At 43.5% G+C, this 19,185-nt stretch overlaps 1 protein-coding gene across 4 annotated transcripts in view; it reads left to right on the forward strand.

Moving 5' to 3' along the window:
• ROBO1 (roundabout guidance receptor 1) overlaps positions 1 to 19,185 on the forward strand; it is a 585,029-nt gene that overhangs the window by 290,264 nt on the left and 275,580 nt on the right. For 2 of the 4 annotated variants that reach the window (XM_081858410.1, XM_081858411.1), the window contains exon 1: positions 18,262 to 18,721. The exons of the other annotated variants lie outside the window; for them this stretch is intronic. In XM_081858410.1, coding sequence (XP_081714536.1) covers positions 18,667 to 18,721 — 55 coding nt within the window. In that variant the 5' untranslated portion in view covers positions 18,262 to 18,666. Of the gene's footprint in view, positions 1 to 18,261; positions 18,722 to 19,185 lie in introns of those variants that run through there. 4 annotated transcript variants of the gene reach the window in all.

The raw sequence follows: 19,185 nt of genomic DNA on the forward strand, positions 1-19,185 counted from the left end.
ATGTTCCGTGACACGCTGAGTGAATGGCCAAGAGACACTCTGTTGGGTTCCACACCAGTGGGAGCTACCAGAAAGCCTTGAAATTGGACATTCCGAGGGTGGCAGCAAAACTGAGCCAGCCTGGAATCCACTTTATCAAAAGTCAGTCTCACTGCCATTTGAAATGACATCAAGCCTGGTCATCCTGCCCCTGCCTTTGCTGCGTTTGCCATGACATTCTGGGCTGCAGAGGTGGCTCTGCCACTCTGCAAAGTCTCGCTGTCAGAGAGTGGGAGCTAGAACAACTCTAAGCCAAGTTGTCCCATTGTGTACAGTAGGAATGTCTATGGATTGTATTAAAACAAAATTAAAAAATTCCTTCCAGTAGCACCTTAAAGACCAACTGAGTTAGTTCTAGGTATGAGCTTTCGTGTGCATGCACACTTCTTCAGATACACTGAAACAGAAGTCACCGGACCTTTCTATATAGTGAGAAGGTGGGGAGGGGTATTACTCAGAAGGGTGGTGGGAATGGGTGATTGGCAGATAGCTGCGATGAGCCTGTTGACGACTCTTAACGACTGCAATGGGTCTAACAGGAAAAAGCAAGGGGTGAGAAGGTGAAAAATGGCTTTGTCATGTATAATGAGATAAGAATCCAATGTCTTTGTTCAAACCAGGTCTCTCCATAGTTTTAAGTTTGGTGATAAGTTGCAATTCAGCAGCTTCTCTTTCCAGTCTATTTCTGAAATTCCTTTGTAATAGAACAGCTACTTTGAGATCTTGTATAGAATGTCCTGGGAGATTGAAGTGTTCTCCTACTGGTTTTTCTGTCTTGTGGTTCCTGATGTCGGGAAGACAGAAAAACCAGTAGGAGAACACTTCAATCTCCCAGGACATTCTATACAAGATCTCAAAGTAGCTGTTCTCACATGATACTGGAAACCTCATGAATATATGTGTGTCGTATACAAGTGTGAACTTGCCAGTTTTCATAATGTGTGTTGCTGCCCTAAGCTTGAAATCTGCATTGACAAGCCATATCCCAACCCAGCCACAATACATACAAAAGAAAGAGAAGAGATGGATTTGCAGCTGCCCTGGTATCCGGAAGGAAGACTCTATTTCATTGGGAGCTAATGCAGGTGATAAAGCTGCATCACAACATTTAGTCATTTGTTTCCTTTCATTCCTGCCAGAAAGAGGTTCTGTTAACCAACTTATGTTGACTGTTGCCCTGGTGATACATGCTGTTCCCTGTTGAAATAGGTTGGCTTCCTCCTCCCCAAAGAGTAACATCACCAAGAAACTCAATGCAGTTAAGAGTTGATTGTTCTGTTTGTGTGACTCACCGCCAGTAAGAAATGTGAGGTTCCTCAATTCATTCAAATAGTTGTGTTTTAACATTTTTCGCTGTCTGGTAGTCCCGATTCTAGTAACTGTGGTGAAGCTATAGCACGGGAGCAATGATCAGGGGTGTCACATCCAGAAAGTGCTGCCCTGCCTTGCTGCTGCTGCCACAACTTCTTCCGCCACCACCTACCTGCTTCTGGTATTGCTGTGTGCGCTGCCACAGTCACTGCTGGCAAAGAAGCAGTGCCACCATATACACCCATTTCTGGCAAGATCAAGACCCAAATCACGCCAAGTGGACGTGATCTTGCCCAAAATTGGCACTCATGAAGTGCTAGCCTGGGTTTTTTCTGCCACCTTAGGCAGCAGCCTCACCTTGTCTAATGGCCATGATCATGCTTTTTCACATATGTTCTATGCTGAATGTCTGGCAAGCCTGCTTAAATGAAGAAGAAGAGTTTGGATTTGATATCCCGCTTTATCACTACCCGAAGGAGTCTCAAAGCGGCTCACAATCTCCTTTTCCTTCCTCCCTCACAACAAACACTCTGTGAGGTGAGTGGGGCTGAGAGACTTCAGAGAAGTGTGACTAGCCCAAAGTCACTCAGCAGCTGCAGGTGGAGGAGCAGGGAATCGAACCCAGTTCACCAGATTACGAGTCCACTGCTCTTAACCACTACACCACACTGACTTTAAAATGACTTTAAAGTCCTGCTATGATTCAGGGTCAGTGGTTGTATGTGAGATGGACCGATGGTCTGATTCAGCCTAAGGTAGTTCTTTACAGCCTGTAAAGTTCAGTTTATTCTTTTTCAAGTGTATGATGTGGTACATATTGGTCAATGCATTCCTATGCATGCATAAGTCACAAAAAGTTCATTTGGACTCACTCCACAGTGTTTGTTTAGGAAATGCTGCCAAGTTGTTAATATTTTACATATTATATGTATAATAAGGTACTTAGATATGAACCACAGTTGCCTGTTTCTATAACTGCACTACTTTTTAGGCAGGGAGCCTCTCCAAAATAATAAAGATAGCTTGAATTTTTGCTGAGGAAAAAAATATTTTTGAAATTGAACTAAACAAAATCTGCCTTCATCAAGATATGTTTACTTAACCAGGCAGAATTGTTAAAAAAAAAAGTGATAGGGAAGTTTATGATCAAAGCAATAACTTAATAGCAATAAAAGTCATTTGCAGTGCATATGTTACTGTAAAAGGAAAAAGGAAAAGAAAAGATTGTCATCATTCACTAGAAAATTGTTTAAAACACTGTCAACAGGACTTCTGACATTTATAGCAATCCATATATTGAAATATTCTACTGTAATGCTTAATGTTTGCTTATATTTCAAGTGGCTTCTGTATGCAGTGAAATAAGAAAAATGGCAGCAAATTATGTAAATGTTTGCCTGGCACAAACAAGGCCATTCCTTTCCAAAACAGAATGTGAAAATGCAGAACCAAACTTTGGTAATAATAATAAATATGTGTCACACATATTGATATTCTAATGTAGCAATGATAACCAAAAGTTGCTTGAGAATTTTGGGTGTTCTCATGTTCTAGGTATATATGACCATGTTTTGCATGAAAAATTGAAGAGCTTTAAACAATAGACGGTATTTATTTAATAATTCTGTCTCAGAAAGGAATGTGAGAATTTGGTTTGTTCATGAATATACTTTTAGCTAGTCTAATATTGGAAATTAGTTATACTTTAACTCCCATTGAAACTACAAGCCACTTCTGACACATTTACATCTCTCTTTCTCTCTCTCATTCCCCCTCTTTCTCCCTCTCTCTCTCTCTCATACACACACACACCAACTCCCAAAAGAAACAGATAAAGAGAAATATTTACCATGTAGTACCAGCAGAGGGCATTAAAGTATAGTTCACAATGCGACAAACAACTAATTTCAAAACAAAAACTAAACGACAAAATGACTAGAGTCCTGATGAGTTATTTTAAATTGTGCTTTATTTCAACAACACAAATCTTTAAGACCTCATTTGATTCCAACAATAAATATGATATATTCCAGATAAAACACTGAAACAATTATAAAACTCTTATAGCTATACAGTGGTACCTCGGGTTACATACGCTTCAGGTTACAGACTCCGCTAACCCAGAAATAGTACCTCGGGTTAAGAACTTTGCTTCAGGATGAGAACAGAAATCATGCTCCAGTGGTGCGGCAGTAGTAGGAGGCCCCATTAGCTAAAGTGGTGCTTCAGGTTAAGAACAGTTTCAGGTTAAGAACAGACCTCCGGAATGAATTAAGTACTTAACCTGAGGTACCACTGTAGTCATGCTTAAGCTCACGGGTCAAACTTTTGCCTAAATTATTGAAAACTACCCCCCCCCCAAAAAAAACAACAACCCTGTTTATTCACAGAGCAGTCCTATGCATGTCTAATTACTTTTACATAACTATGATGAGGAAAGGGTAACAGCATTAATGTTCCATAGCCCTCGATCCTGCTTTTAAAACTAATTATATTTAGGTTGGTTTTCAAACTCTTGCTAACAGATACTATTCTAAGACTCAGTACAGCTCTAATACCAAGTCAAATGAACTAATTCATAAGTGGGTCAAAGAAACTAACTATAGAATATGAGATGAAATATCAGAGATAAGTATTTTGCCTGGTGTCACATTGATCAAGAAAAATTATATTTATTGTATAAGACAGTGGTAGCCAACATGGTGTCCCCTAGATGTTTCTGGACTACATTTTCCAGAAGACACAACCAGCATGTCCAGTGGTCAGGGAAGTTGGGAGCTGTAGTCCAGCAACCTCTGATGGGCACCATATTGATCATGCCTGCTATAAGGCCTTTTGTGCTGGAATGAGAGAGAATACCGGTACATTTGAAAATGAAATAGCTTCTATTATACCAATGTTGTGACCACCAGGGCTGGCAAAGCAGCCTGTAATGTAGGCTTTATTGGCACTGCATCATTTCTCTGGTTAATCCAATTCCTACATTATCAGAACAGCCTTGAACCCCTGTGGTCTCGTTCCGCCTTGTAAGAAAGAGCTATGTGACCAGATAAAGGACATGGCTTGATGCAGGGAGGGGTGATGCTGTAAGGCATAGGATTTGGGTCTTAGGTTCCAATTTTGTCAAAAAATTACTTGGGGGTGTGTCCCTTTGGATGTACAAGAAATCTTTCTTCCTAATAAATATGCATTTGGTTGGAATGTATACTGTGGCACTTCAAATGGTAACATGGACCTCAGTGCAGTAATAGTTATGAACAAAGTGACCTTGATACTTTGTTCCCTGCACAAGTGACACATTTTGTGATATTGCACTGATGCTAAAAGATTTCAGATCCTGTACTCTTTGCAGAATACCAGATTCCCCAGGTTGGGAGAGGGGGATATGTAGGTCCTTATGCAAGCATAAGAGGATTACAAGGGTTTAGCCTTGATCAGGAGTTGGATCAAACAGGTGTGTCACAAAAATATTGAATTAGGGCAGGATGCCAAATATACTGGACCTTTCTTTCTGTTATCTAGAAATGGTCATCAGAGCCAGCTTGGTGTTACTGTTGCTAAGCCTCTTTCTTGAATTAAACTGCAACATGTACGCCCCCCACTCTCCTTTTCCTTTAATCTATCAGCGTATTAGGTTTAGGAGAGTTGTGTGGTTTCTTAAGGGCTGCGCCACTTCCCGGGACCTTGCAGAGAAAGTATCCCATGCCTATGGATAAGCCTCAGCATTTGAATGCATCCATTTTCCCTGTGTACATCCACACTAATTTTCTAGGGCATTCCTCATTGCTGCCAGCATGATCAAAAGAAAATAACTTCAAGCTTTTAAATTAAGGGAGGATATCCCTGCACATATCCTTGGGGATGGGGATAAGAGCTGTGAGGCCTCTCTCTTGGCAGTTTCAAAGTGATAGGTCTCTCATTTGAAATACATAGAAGATTATTTTCGTTTTGTTTTTGAAGCTCAGTTTGGCTGGGAGCCAAGGGCGTCCTGGAGAGTTGCCTTGTGCCTTGCAGGCTAGTCTGACCTTCGAGTAACAGATGCTAGAAGGTGTCAAGTTCTGTTACTTTCTGCATTAAATTTAAAGCAGCAGTTTCTTATCCTTGCTTTTTTTTTTTATTTAAGGAAAGTAAACCTAGAATGAACAGTCCTGGATTCTTTTAAACTGATGTCTAAAACAGGAATTCAGCTTCAGGGTATATTTTACAGTGCGGGGAGCCTAAACTGATCCCGATAGAATTACAAAGTCCAGAATTAAATGACAAAAGAATATGACTATTATCTCTCCATTTCCGCTTTAGAATCTATAATTTCATGGTCATTCAGTTGGACCCTGTCGTTCAAATATGGCCTGTTCTTCCTTCTGGTCCCTTTAACATCACCTCTATTGCTGTCCTTTGTATTCTTTCAGATGTTAAAAAATGAGCACAGCTCTTGTCTGATTAGTTGTTCTATCGGAAAATACCGGTATTTATTCTGTTCCATTTTTACAGACCACCCCACACTGAAGAGACATGCCAAGTAACAATAGCAAAAAAAATAACAAACAGAGCATGAGTCAATTTAATTACCTTTCCCTACCTGTTCTTGAACTACAAAGGCCAGCCTAGGCAAATAGGCTGATGAAAGTGTCTTCAGCCAACCACCCTAAAGTCAGCCAGATGTATAGTATGGTGGTGCCTCTAGTCTCTTGTTCTGATCAAGTGTTTCCCCTTCAGAGCTGAAGAACAATGGTGCACATATTTGACAGTTCTTCTAAACCAGCCATTTCAGTCAAGTTTAGGCCCAGTTTTGGGCCAGAAACTGCTTTGGTTGCCTTGTATAATGACCTCTGTCAGGAGATACACAAAGGAAATGTGTCCCCGTTAATTATCTGTATTTTCTCAGTAGCTTTCGATACCATCTATCATGTTATCCTTCTGGAGCAGCTGTCCAACTTTGGAGTGGGTGGCACCACTTTGCGGAGGTTCCAGTCCTACTGAAATGGGGTTCCTCAGGTTTCAGTTTTATCCCGGATGCTATTTAACATCTACATGAAACCGATGAATGAGGTTATCTAGAGCTTTGTAGTACGTTGTCATCTATAGGCTGCCAGCTCTTCTCCTTTACATCTGCAGGTGGGGGAGTGGATGTGCTAGACCATTGTCTTGCCTCTTTAATGGACTGAATGAGAACCAACAAACCGAAACTCAATCCAGAAAACACTGAGGCACTGTGGCACTGTTAGTGGGCAGTTCCCTAGACCAGATGGATGGGAGGTTGCCTACTCTTGGTGGGGTTACACTCCCTCTGAAGGAGCAGGTATGCAGTTTGTGGGTACTTCTGGATCCTCTGCTTTCGCTTGAGGCTCAACTGGCCTCAGTAGCATGGAGTGCTTTTCATCAGCTGTGGTTGGTGGGCCAGCTATGTCCCTATCTCGACAGGGGTAGCCTTACTTCTGTTGTCTATGCTCTGGTAGCCACTAGGTTAGATTATTGCACTGTGTTACACAGAAGCTGCCTCTGAAGACAGTTCAGAAACTGCAGCTGGTGCAGAATTCAGCAGCTAGGTTGCTCATCAGGGCAAGATGGTTTGAGGATATTACACTGATCCTGGCCTGACTACATTGGCTTAGTTTCTAGGCCCAATTCAAAGTGCTGGTTTTGATCTACAGAGCCGTAAGCGGCTCTGGACTGCAATATCTCAATGACCACCTCTCCCCATATGAATTGATCCAGACCCTGCAATCATCATCTGAGGCCCTTCTTGGTGTGTCTCATCCATGAGAGGCCTGGAGGGTGGCAACATGAGAATGGGCCTTTTCTGCCCTCACTCTCCATTTTTGGAATGCTTTCCCCAAGGAGACTTGCCTGGCACCTTCATTGCATATCGTTACAAAAGTGTTTCTTTATAACCAGGCCTTTGGGCTGATTAACTTGCATTTAAATGTGTTTGTGGAAGAGGGGTTCCTGGTTGTTTTTAATATGTATTTTGTGTTCTCATTTAGTATTTTTATGTTGTGAACTGCTCCGTGATCTTTGGATGAAGCGTCATATACAAATATAACAACAACAACCTTAATCCCATTTTCAACTCCCATGTCATTTACCCATTAGCCTATAGACTTTCAGAAATTAAGCTTTCTTGATATAATTCTCTCTTTTTTTATTCAAAATTAAAACAAAACATATTATCCAGAAACATATCATCCTTATTCCCCCCCCCCATTTTTCCACCCTCCCACACAAAATCCACCCCCCCACCCCCCGACTTCCCTCAGTTCCATTCTTTGATTTCTCTGAGAATGCTGATTTCTGCATGTTATAAAGTTGTATAGATCCTCAAACTATTCAGCTGATTATCAATAAAAAGTTTGTGAGTCTTTATAATTCTCAAGGCCAGTGGCAGTGGAAAAAGTGGGGCAGTTTGCCTGACGAATAGAAATTAGCTTAGAGGAGTGCTCTTGTGTCCTTTGATATGTTGTATATGGTTTCTTCGTATTTGTTTTCTTTTTTCAACTGTTTCCTTCCCACTGGAAATATTTAGACCAGCTACCCCAGTATTGGGGCATTTTTGGAGTCTGGGGTCAGGTCACAGGCCTGTGGCATGGATCCCAGCTGTTTCAATCAACAACATGTCCCTGAACTGTCCCCAGCACATACCCTTTTTGGCCCTTCGAACACCAGAGCTTGAACTTCAGTTGGGTTCAGGGCGCCAGAAGTATTATATTGGTGAGAAGGGGGATCTGACATTGGGTCTCCTCTCTGACATTGGGTTCACAGATCTAATATATCTTATGGCCCTGGAACACGCTCCCAGGAGCCATGTGATTGCATCTTTAAAATTTGATTTGCTTCAGTGAATTTGAAGCTTAGGCATCCAAATCAATGCGACTCGCTTGGTTTTACTTGATCAGTGTCAAAGTTTTAATATATACGGTATATTGTAATAAGAAGCACGTTTGAATTATTTTAATATGGATAATTTTATCCAGTCTGTGAATTTTGAAAATGCTTAAGGTTCTTGCAAGATGTGCATATATAGCAGTTTATTTTTTATTTTGTATCCTGCCTTCATTTGAAGGGTTTAGAAGCCTCCCAACAAACATCTCAGATACAGTTGGCCAAGAACTGCTTTCATCATAAATTGTACTGTGCAAATAAGCAGATAATTTTCAGTTGTTTTACTTTCTTCCTTGAATTGGACAGAAAGTTAATTCTTTATGATTCTTCAGCTCATAAATGGAGGCTTTGTTAAATATGACCAGCAATTTAGTGAAAGAAATAGGATGGATCATTTATGTAATTCCTTTGAAGTCCAAATTGCTACTGTTATTTTTAATGCTGGTGAATTATAAAAAGAAAAGTTGTGCTTTCCTTAGCAAAAAACAAAAACAAAACACAGAGAAAACACAATTAAGGATGCAATGTTTGAAAGGGATATACAAAAATATAAATAGATATTTAATATCCAATAAAATGAAACCAACTCTACAAGCACATATTAATAAATCACTCCTATAAGGCACGTGATGTATTTTACTCTAGAGATATATATGGAATATTAAATATCTATTTGAATTAAAACATACAGGAAGCCTTTCTCCCCAAAATAAAATGTATAGAAAAGTTATTTTAATGCCATGTTTTTAAAAATGCAACGTTCTCCATAGTTGACTGTCACTGGCAGAACTGTACAATGTATCATTTTATTCCATTTCTTTTTAATGAGACAGAAGCTTTTCTTTTATAAAAAAAATTTGTGCAAATCATTTAAAAATGGATGTCCTTGGAAACATTAAATGCATGATATCTGAACAGTGAATATACTTTCATTTCTCAGGCACATTTTAGGCACATCATTTTGACAGCCTTTCTTCAGTGCCCATATATTATGTGACATGAATGTGTTTCAAAACCAGACATTATTGGGGGTGGGGAAGTAATGCTTTCTTGAAGGCTTCACGATGCCTAGCATAATTGCATTGGGTGTGTGTGTAGCAAGGCTCCATTCCATTTTATTGTGAATGTTGAATGCATGTCATTCAAAGCTCCCCCCTTTTTTGCTTGTCGACTTTGATTTTAATTTTTTAATGAAGAGTATGCACATTCCACCAGGTGACATCCTATCACTCTTTCCTATATAATACATATGGCAGTTGGGACCTTTGGAATGACCCACAAGTAAAACATATAGATGAGTTATAGCTTTTTTTCTTTTTCTTTGTTGCACTGGGAAGAGTTGCCCTGTACCAAATTATCAGGTTGCACAATGTGCTGAAAAGACATGTTGAAATAAAATTTTGTCCTGTCAGCTCACCCATCCCAGCTTCCTCTTAGGTAGCCCAGCTTTCTTTGATCCCTTAGATAACCTGGTCCCAAGTTAGGTAATTTAGGGCTTTAAAGACTTTCAGTGCTGTGCTCAGTGACATATTAGGAGCCAGTGCATCTCCTTCAGCAAAAGTGTTTCTAGCATATTTTTGTTCTGAAATCTCCCCCAGACGAGAGCAGCTAACTTATGCTATTTCCTCCAGAGAAATCTTGGTGAGTCTCTAGCGCCTAGTGCAGGAAGGTTGGGACGCTTATCTTCTTTCAACTCTCCCTGGGAATACCTTTTCAAATTTACTTCTCCCTCCCCTCCTCCCATAAGTAAAGAGTTTACTTTCCTAGCTCATCACTGGGTTATAACCCTGACAGAGCTCCCTGTCAGTTCCTGCTATATCTTCTACACTTAGAATGTTCCATTTTCTAAATTTCCTTTCCTTTCAAGTATATGCTGCTGCAGCAGCAGTTCTTTCCTCTCTGACTTCTTTTCCTCAATCCATCAGGCTTCCTCAATCTCTGCCCTCCAGATGTTTTTGGCCTACAACTCCCATGATCCCTAGCTAGTAGGACCAGTGGTCAGGGATGATGGGAACTGTAGTCTCTGGAGGGCCGAGGTTGAAGAAGCCTGCTCTTTATAGTATGCAGAGAAAGAAGAGCACATCATACGCAGCTGTGAGAGGCTCCACAGAGACAAGTTCCAGTTGTGTCCAGCCTCTGTTTATGTTACATGTTGTCAAGAGGAAGCCCCTATCAGCAACTTAGGTGCTACATTCTGCACTACTTGCAGCTTCCAGACACAGAGAGTGCATTGCAGCAACCCAGTATTGAGGTTACCAATGCCAGGATCACAGTGGCCAAGCTATCTGAAGGCTCATCCAGACTTCCTTTTGTGCTGAGTTGGACGCCATGTCCAAGGGTACCTGTACCTTAAGTGACAGGGATAAAACCAGGAGCACCCCTCAAACTACACACCTGTTCCTTCAGAGGGAATGCAGCCCCTTGCAGAACAGGTAGCTGGCCTATCTCCTGAAGAGATGAATCATTCACCTACAGGGAATCCATCTTGCTGGGGTTTAAACTCAGTTTATTGGCCCTTATTCAGTTTCCCACTGTACTTGGATGCAGTACTTGGATGGCCACTACTGATTCATTCAGATGTCACAGAGAAATAGAGCTGTGTGTCATCCCCATGCAGGTATCACAATGCTGCTATGCAAATCTATAGTATAATCACATTTGGAATATTGTGTACAGTTCTGATTAAGGATATCATTCTTGTAGAGCAGTGTTTCTGTGCGCTGCTCTGGTTCGCTAGAAGCGGCTTAGTCATGGTGGCCACATGACCTGGAAGCTGTGTGCGGACAAACGCCAGCTCCCTCAGCCCATAGAGCGAGATGAACACGCAACCCCAGAGTCATCCACAACTGGACCTAACGGTCAGTGGTACCTTTACCTTTTTACTAGAGTGAGAAAAGGGCAACAAAAAACATCAATGGGAGGGGGGACTCCCATATGAAGAAGTGCAGCAACATTTGGGACTTTTTAGAGGAAATGTGAGTAAGGGGTGATATAATAGATGGTTAATAATTGAGCATGGAATGGAGAAAGTGAATACAGAAAAGTTCTCTATTCTCCCTCTCTTATAACACTAGACACTTGTGGAAAGCCAACTAAGTTGAATGTTGGAAGACTCAGGACACATAAAAGAAAGCACTTTTTTTACACAACACATAGTTTAACTATGGAACTTGCTACTACAGGACACAGTGATGGCTACCAACTTAAAATATGATTAGACAAACTCATGGAGGTCAAGGCTATCAGCAGCTAATAGCCATAATGGCTGTGTTCTATCTCCACTGTCAGAGGCATCATGCCTCTGCATGCAAGTTGCTGGGAATCACAAGTGGGCAAAGTGCTGTTGCACTCACATCCAGCTTTCAGGCTTCCCATAGGCATCTGGCTGGCCACTGCAACAACAGGATGCTGGACTAGGTAGGCCATTGGTCTTATCCAGCAGACTCGCCTTATGTTCTGACACTTCAAAGTCAGGGATTTGCCCTTTGAAGGTCTGTACACTTCTGAATCACAGAGAGAGCTTTGCATTCCGAAAAACCAGAGTTCTGCAGTTGGATCAAATATACAAAGCAGTTGCATATTGGCGTAAAAATACGTGCCTGTCTGGCTCCCTATTCTTGCCATGGAGCTGTCTCATGGGAAAAGGCGTCTGTTTTTCACCGTGACATTTTGTCTACTCCTGGCTATGCAGTACAATGCCAAATCATAAGCGTGGGAAACCACTGTCTGGACCAACCCTTAAAGAACTGGTCTTTTGGAGCTGTGAAACAGTACAGTGGAATCTAGTAATTAACTGAAAGGAGTGATGAAAGAATTAGGAGGTCACGATGTGTACTCTGCTGTGTATAACAATTTTAGTAATGTTATAATAACTGCCTCTGGGTGAGTCAGAAAGAAGGTATGTGGGTGGATGAACTGTTCTTAATGGTTTTAGACTTGAAGCATCAACTACATGGGTGGTAAAGCTAACACATTCACAGTTAGATACAGGGCGGATTAAATAGCTGATTTGATTTCGTTCTAATTGAATCACATTTTTTATTTTCAACTTGGATTAAAAAAAGGCATTGGGTCAAACTTCATTCCTATTGAAATCAGTAGTGCTTAATTTAGTAATGGCTACCTTTTCTCATTGATTTCAGTTATACCTAAGTCTGGATCCAACCCATAGTACCAATGGAATCCAAGGCTAGTCTACCTAGAAGTAGTTCCCTCTTACTTCCAGATAAATGGAGTTAGGATTGCAGCCTTAGTATATATATTTAAATATCTTGCTTTATAAAGAAATCTGAATTTAATACCCATATAATCTATTAAAAATGAAAAAAAAAAGTTCTCAGAACACATCAAATACCAGGCTGCTTCTCTTTTAAAAAGAAATAGATCATGGGAAATTATCTATTTCCCATGATCTGAATTCTGAGATTAAACATTGTAAATCAATGACACAGTAGGCCATGCATTGTATTTTTTTATTGTGGGCTTCCTGCTGGCTTAGGGAATAGCAAATCATCATAGACACTAGAATCCAGGAAATGTCATCATGTATCTCAACTGGATGGTCCACTAAGGCCACCTGGGGAAATTTGTATGTTCTCCAACTATAATATGCCCTGGCAAGCATGACCAATGGTCAGCTCCAAGAACATATTGGCTAGAGGTCCCGTCCCCCCCCCCCCCCCGCATTCTAGAGAAAGCTCAACAAAAATCTGCTTTGTACCGCTAAGGCTGCAGTGCTAATTCCACTTACATGGGGAAAAGCCCCATTGAATTCAGTGGGACTTACTTCTGATTAATGTATAGGACATGGGTAGGCAAACTAAGGCCCAGGGGCCAGATGTGGCCCAATCGCCTTCTCAATCCAGCCCGTGGATGGTCCAGGAATCAGCGTGTTTTTACATGAGTAGAATGTGTGCTTTTATTTAAAATGCATCTCTGAGTTATTTGTGGGGCCTGCCTGGTGTTTTTACATGAGTAGAATGTGTGCTTTTATTTAAAATGCATCCCTGGGTTATTTGTGGAGCATAGGAATTCGTTCATTTCCCCCCCTCCAAAATATAGTCCGCCCCCCCCCCAAGGTCTGAGGGACAGTGGACCGTCCCTCTGCTGAAAAAGTTTGCTGACCCCTGGTATAGGATTTGTACCCAAAGAAGCAAAACTTCTACACTTTAAAGAGTGCATGGGTTGCATCACACACAAAAATTGGATTATGGTCTTAGGTTGTATGAGGGTTTTATTTAGTTATAAACCAAGACTGGGGGGGGGGGGGCGTCATGCTACATGTGACGTTACTTACATTACATGTGAGCAACTGACCTGAATTTTTAATACCATTTCTTGCTGCGGATGCGACTTCCCCCTATTGCATTCCTACCCCCTATTGCATTCCTAATGAAAATGCCCTCCCACTCACAGCACAACACTTGCGTTTGCATTGGGAAATAATGGTGCTTTTTCAAAGAGCTACTTTTGGTGCACCCAAGAACATGGGTATGCGTCCTAACCTTTAAACTGCACACCCTCCTATAATAGCACAAACATCCTTTGACAACCCCTCAGTTTCAAGACCAGATAACTGTGCAACATGGGGAAGCTGCTACTGTTTAAAAAAGACGAGGCAAACCTCACCTGGGCATGTGGAATTCATTGTTTTTTTGGATTCCATTCAATAGGTTCAATTTATTAGCTAGTCTGGACAAGAAATCAGAATGTTTTTACACAACAAAATAAAAGCCCTACCCAGGTTACTTCAGGCTGCTATGGTGAAGGACCTTTGCTAAAAGGAAGGCTCTCTTATATTGGAATTATTTTTAAGAACTGAGAATTAGGCCTTTGTGCATATGTAGAGTATTTCTCCCCTCACTGCTGATTATCCACAGTTTATGTGCTTGGCAGGGGGTTGGACTCGATGGCCCTTGTGGTCTCTTCCAACTCTATGATTCTATGATTCTATGTTTTGGCTAGGGAAAACAGCAGAGCAGATGCTGCCATTTTTAGGCAGGCTTTTGTTCTAGTTCCATTCATCATAGAACTCAGGGCTGGCCTAAGGCATGTTGTTGTGCACACACTCCCTTTTCCATGTATAAAAGGTGATAGTACTGGCAGCTGACGGATGCGGGTGGCGCTGTGGGTTAAACCACAGAGCCTAGGACTTGCCAATCAGAAGGTCGCGGTTTGAATCCCCACAACGGGGTGACCTCCTGTTGCCCGGTCCCTGTTCCTGCCAACCTAGCAGTTTGAAAGCACGTCAAAGTGCAAGTAGATAAATAGGTACCACTCCGGCGGGAAGGTAAAAGAAATTTCCGTGCACTGCTCTGGTTCACCAGAAGCGGCTTAGTCATGCTGGCCACATGACCCGGAAGCTGTACGCTGGCTCCCTCAGCCAATAAAGCAAGATGAGCACCACAACCCCAGAGTTGGACACGACTGGACCTAATGGTCAGGGGTCCCTTTACCTTTACCTTTCCTGACAGCTGCATCTTATTTCCACACTGGCAACAGAACAGTGATCTCCACTGAAAGAGAGAGCACCTAGCTAACTTAGGGGTAAAGGACAGGCAGTATGGCCCATACAGCTGTCCTTCAACACCTCTCTGTCTGTTACCTGAGGCAGCTGCTTACCTCTGTTTATTGGTAGGACTGGTCTTGGATTTATAGTGATGAGTTGGAAGAAGCGTTAGGCTGAAGGCCTGGGCCCCCTTCTAATTCCTGGAATAGTTTAGCTAGCTTCCTGGCATGGTGATGGGCAATTAAGGGGAACAAAGAAAGTGGCTCTGTATGAGATGGCAAATGGGTGGGGGCCCATTTTTCAACTCACAAGTACAGTGGTACCTCGGGTTACATATGCTTCAGGTTACAGACTCCGCTAACCCAGAAATAGTACCTCGGGTTAAGAACTTTGCTTCAGGATAAGAACAGAAATTGTGCTCTGGCGGTACGGCGGCAGCAGGAAGCCCCATTAGCTAAAGTGGGGCTTCAGGTTAAGAACAGTTTCAGGTTAAGAACGGATCTCCGGAACGAATTAAGTACTTAGCCCGAGGTACCACTGTAGTTAGTTAGAAAGACAAGAACAGAGAGTTTGAAGTGATGTAAGCGAAAAGCAAAGCAGCAAGCTGGGAAGCAGGGAACCTAGAGAGACAGAGCAATGTTTGATTTCTGTTTCAGTGCAAGGCTGCAGCCAGGTGGGAAGCAAGGTCCTCTTGGGGTGTTAATGCTGTGAACTCCTCCACCATAGGCTCAGGTTGTATATATGTGAAAATAATCAAAGGGAGTGAGACTGAACCTCAAGTATTATGCAATACACCTGCAGTTATTAAAACAATTGTAATTATGTAAAAATTTGTGGAAAGTAAACATGTTTTCTAGATGACAGATAAAGGAAAGAGGTGAGGCAGTGGCAGTCATCCAGTTTATCACTGGCTTTGTGCCTACAGGTTAAGGCTCCAATGCTGTACACACTTTCTGTGGAGTTAAGTCCCACTGCACACACTGATGTTAATCTGGTGATGTTGCCAAGGTCTGAAATTCTCTCGTTCAAAATGTAAAGCACAATAACTTGTGGGGGCTGGCCTCCCATTCAGAGTAAGCATTTCAACCACATACTCCCTCCCCCTCTTTTTTTCTGGCTCTGTTAGTAATGCCAGCCAGAAATTAGTTCCTAACTTCCTTCCACACCTCTCTTCTTTTTTTGTGCTTAGAAACTTGCATGGCAGCATCTCAGTTTCTATGGTCCCTTGGAAGCTCCATCCTGGGCATCACAGCGTGAACAGGAGTGTAACAAGATCCAAAATGGGCTTGTAATTAGCACGGTTACTTCCAATCCTGTTTTCCAATATTTTAGAGGAGGAATAGCCCTTCCTTTTATGACTCAGGAAGGGGTTTCACCCATCACTGCTTACATCTGAGTAAATATGCAAATGATCACAAACAGTAATATATTAACAGAGCAATATTATGGAGGTGTGGGTGGGAAGAGAATTCACCACATCCAAAGTTGGTTGCATGCAGGGTGGAAGATGAATTGTACCTTTTAAGATTTATTGTGTTCCTTTTCTTTCATCTTCTTCCCTCCCCCATTGACAACAATGGATGGGGATTAATTATAGCATCTCCAGGTCTGGTGTGGTTTCAAGGTCTGTTCCAGATGTGGGTGTGGGTGTGCATTGGGGGAACAAGGGGGCTTAGAGTACTGTGGATCCATGGTCTTCCCCACCACACTCCTGGAGCACCCTGCATTGATCCTGTAGCCACTCTCCCAAGATGCATAAGATTTCTCCCTAAGCTCAACTGCTTTATACTTCTGATGAGGAAAGAAAAAATTGGAGCCACATGATTCTGATCAGCTATTGTGGATTGGATAGCAATGATCAAGTGGCAGGCCTGACCCAAGACATTTTGGCACCTGAGCCAAAACAGAAAATGGCAACCATCCCCACACCAGGGAAGAAGGGGTGAGTGAAGATCTACATCAGATACGAGGAGGTCAAATCAACTTTACCCTAAGGTTGAAGCGGGAGTCATAAGCTGTCACACATGGATTGTGGGGGGCAGGGGTGGTTCTGAATCGTGCTGGGTGGGGGCAGCTCCTGCCCAGGGGTCAGAGGAGAGCAGTGACATCTTCTATTTGCTGAGAATATTTGCAGATTGGCTTCTGTCTATCAGTGATGTCCAGGTTGGCAGGAGGAGAATGCTGGGCGCTCAGCTTCCTCTGCCCCTCAATACTGGGGGTGGGGCTGAGCCCCAGGCTAATAACAACAACAACAACAATAATACCTTTATTATTGCTCCAGCCATTCTGAGTGGCTTCAAACACATATAAAACATAACACCAAACATTAAAAACTGCCTGATACAGGGCTGCCATCAGATGTCTTCTAAAAGTTGTGAAGCTCTTTATCTACTTGACATCTGATGGGAGGATGCCACTGCTGAGAAGGCCCTCAAAAATACTGAGGAGGTTGAAGACACTTCCACCCCTAGGAGTTGTCACTTTTGTAACTTGCTTCCTTCCCCCTCTATGTATTTCGCTTGCTCGGTTCACAGTAATCAATACTCCTCTTCTCCTATGCTCAGTGGAACCTAACTGCAGCTGTGCAGCAGTGAAAGGGTTACACTTGTTTCCCCGGGAGGATTTTTTGAATCCTACGTCGGGAAGTTCCATTTACAGCACCAGGCAAGTAATGTTTTTTTAAAAAAATGGTTTGTTCCGGGCTCCGTGATATTCCAAGTCGTAGCCTTTTGTTATCCAATAGCGCAGGGTAGTTTCTAACCCTTTGCCATCGCAAGAAAGTTACATGGGAATGTGGGCTGTTGTTGCCGCCGCCGTCGTCTTCAAGTGAGGAGATTCTCCAGCTCCGCATTGTAGCCCTTTTGTGTTTCTCTTTCTTTCTGAGCAGTTTGGGGAGGCGCGGCTCCTTTAAGGTGTCCTGAGGCGGCACCAGACCTGCAGCGGCAAGGCGAGAAAGGCAAGCGCGCGCTCTCTCTCGCGCCGGCCTCAACGCGACGCCAGAAACTTCAGGCTTTGCAGCCCCCTCAGCGTGGAGGCGAGGAGCTACACCCTTTCTCCACCAGGGGCTGCCCAGAAGAGGAGGACGAGGCCGCCCTCAGAAGTTTTTCCACCCCCCACACCCTCGCTTTTGTGCCAATCTCCGCTTTTGGAGAGGGAAGGAGCTGGAGGAAAAGGAGGAGGAGGAGGAGAGAGCCGTCGCTTCGCAGGACGGACAGCCGGGAGGTGCGGGCTGGGGCGACGCGCGGCTCCGCTCTGGCTGCCGGGAAGCTGCTTCGCCTGGCGGTCCCGGCGCTTTGCTTCAAGTGATGGGACCCAGGGCTGCTGCTGCTGCTGCGATTGCGCCGCCACTTCTGTCTGCCGCGCGCTCGCCCAGCGCCACCCCAGGCAAGTCCTCGCCCAGAGCAGCCGCCGGCCCGTCTCCGCCACCCGCTGCCTGAGATCCTCGCAAGAAGCGGCGGCACTTTCGTGACCTGCGCGCTCCTTGCTCCCTGCCTGCCTTTCTTTCCTTGAGGAGAGCCAAGCCAGCCAGCCAGCCAGCCAGCCAGCGGGCTGCTGCTTTTGTTTCTCGCTTGCTGTCGGATGGTCCCGCGGCGCGGCAAGGCGAGGCAGCCCCCTTGGGGATCACCCGGGGCGAGAGGAAAGCGCAGGCTTGGGCTTGGGCTTGGGCTTGGGCTTGGGCTTGGGCTGGAGCTACGGAGCCCTGCCTGCTTCGGCTGACAATAGAGACTCTTTGCGAAGAGCCCGGACGAGGCTCCCCGTTCAACTTCTGGAGGATTTGGGACGCCGCCGCCGCCGCTTACATTAAGCTGCTTGTGGATTTACAAACTGGGAAGCCTTGGAGGGGCTTTTGGCGAAAGTCCTCCCCCTCCCCCTCTTTCTCCAGCCCTCCCTTTTGGCATGAGATTATCGACAGGCTCCACCTGGAGACAATGATCGCGGAGTTTGTACACTTCTATCTCTTTGGATTATTATGTCTCTGCTCAGGTAATCGCTGCTCCTCGAATGATTTTTATTTATTGATCTCGTTTGTCGAGCGGGCAGATGGCTCCCTTGCTTATCCCAGTTGGGGAAGGATTCAAGGAAATGTAAAACTCTAGCCATTGCTGCTGATTAAAGCAGGAAGCAATTAAACATGTGCTTAAGTCTTACACTGAAAACAATGGGCCATTCTCAAGAGTCATCCACTTTAGTCACTCACTGCAGGGCAACTGAGGCTAGGATCCAGCTGAAGATGCTCAACAATTTTATCCAGTCTTGTTTCCCGGGGCTTGCTCTTATTTCTTTCTCTCCTCAGGTTTTTCTGCCTGTTCAAGTGATTTTTAGTATGTGGGTGGAACCGACTTTCGTCTAGCCTTGAGGTTATGGAGGGCATGTGCACAGTGCATGCATCAGTTTGCACCCATAGTTTTGAAAAATTAAAGCAGGGTTATTGGCAGCAAAGGACTGGT

Source organism: Podarcis erhardii (genome assembly GCF_964252035.2).
Source record: "Podarcis erhardii genome assembly, chromosome: 4".
In the NCBI taxonomy this organism is placed as follows: domain Eukaryota; kingdom Metazoa; phylum Chordata; class Lepidosauria; order Squamata; family Lacertidae; genus Podarcis; species Podarcis erhardii.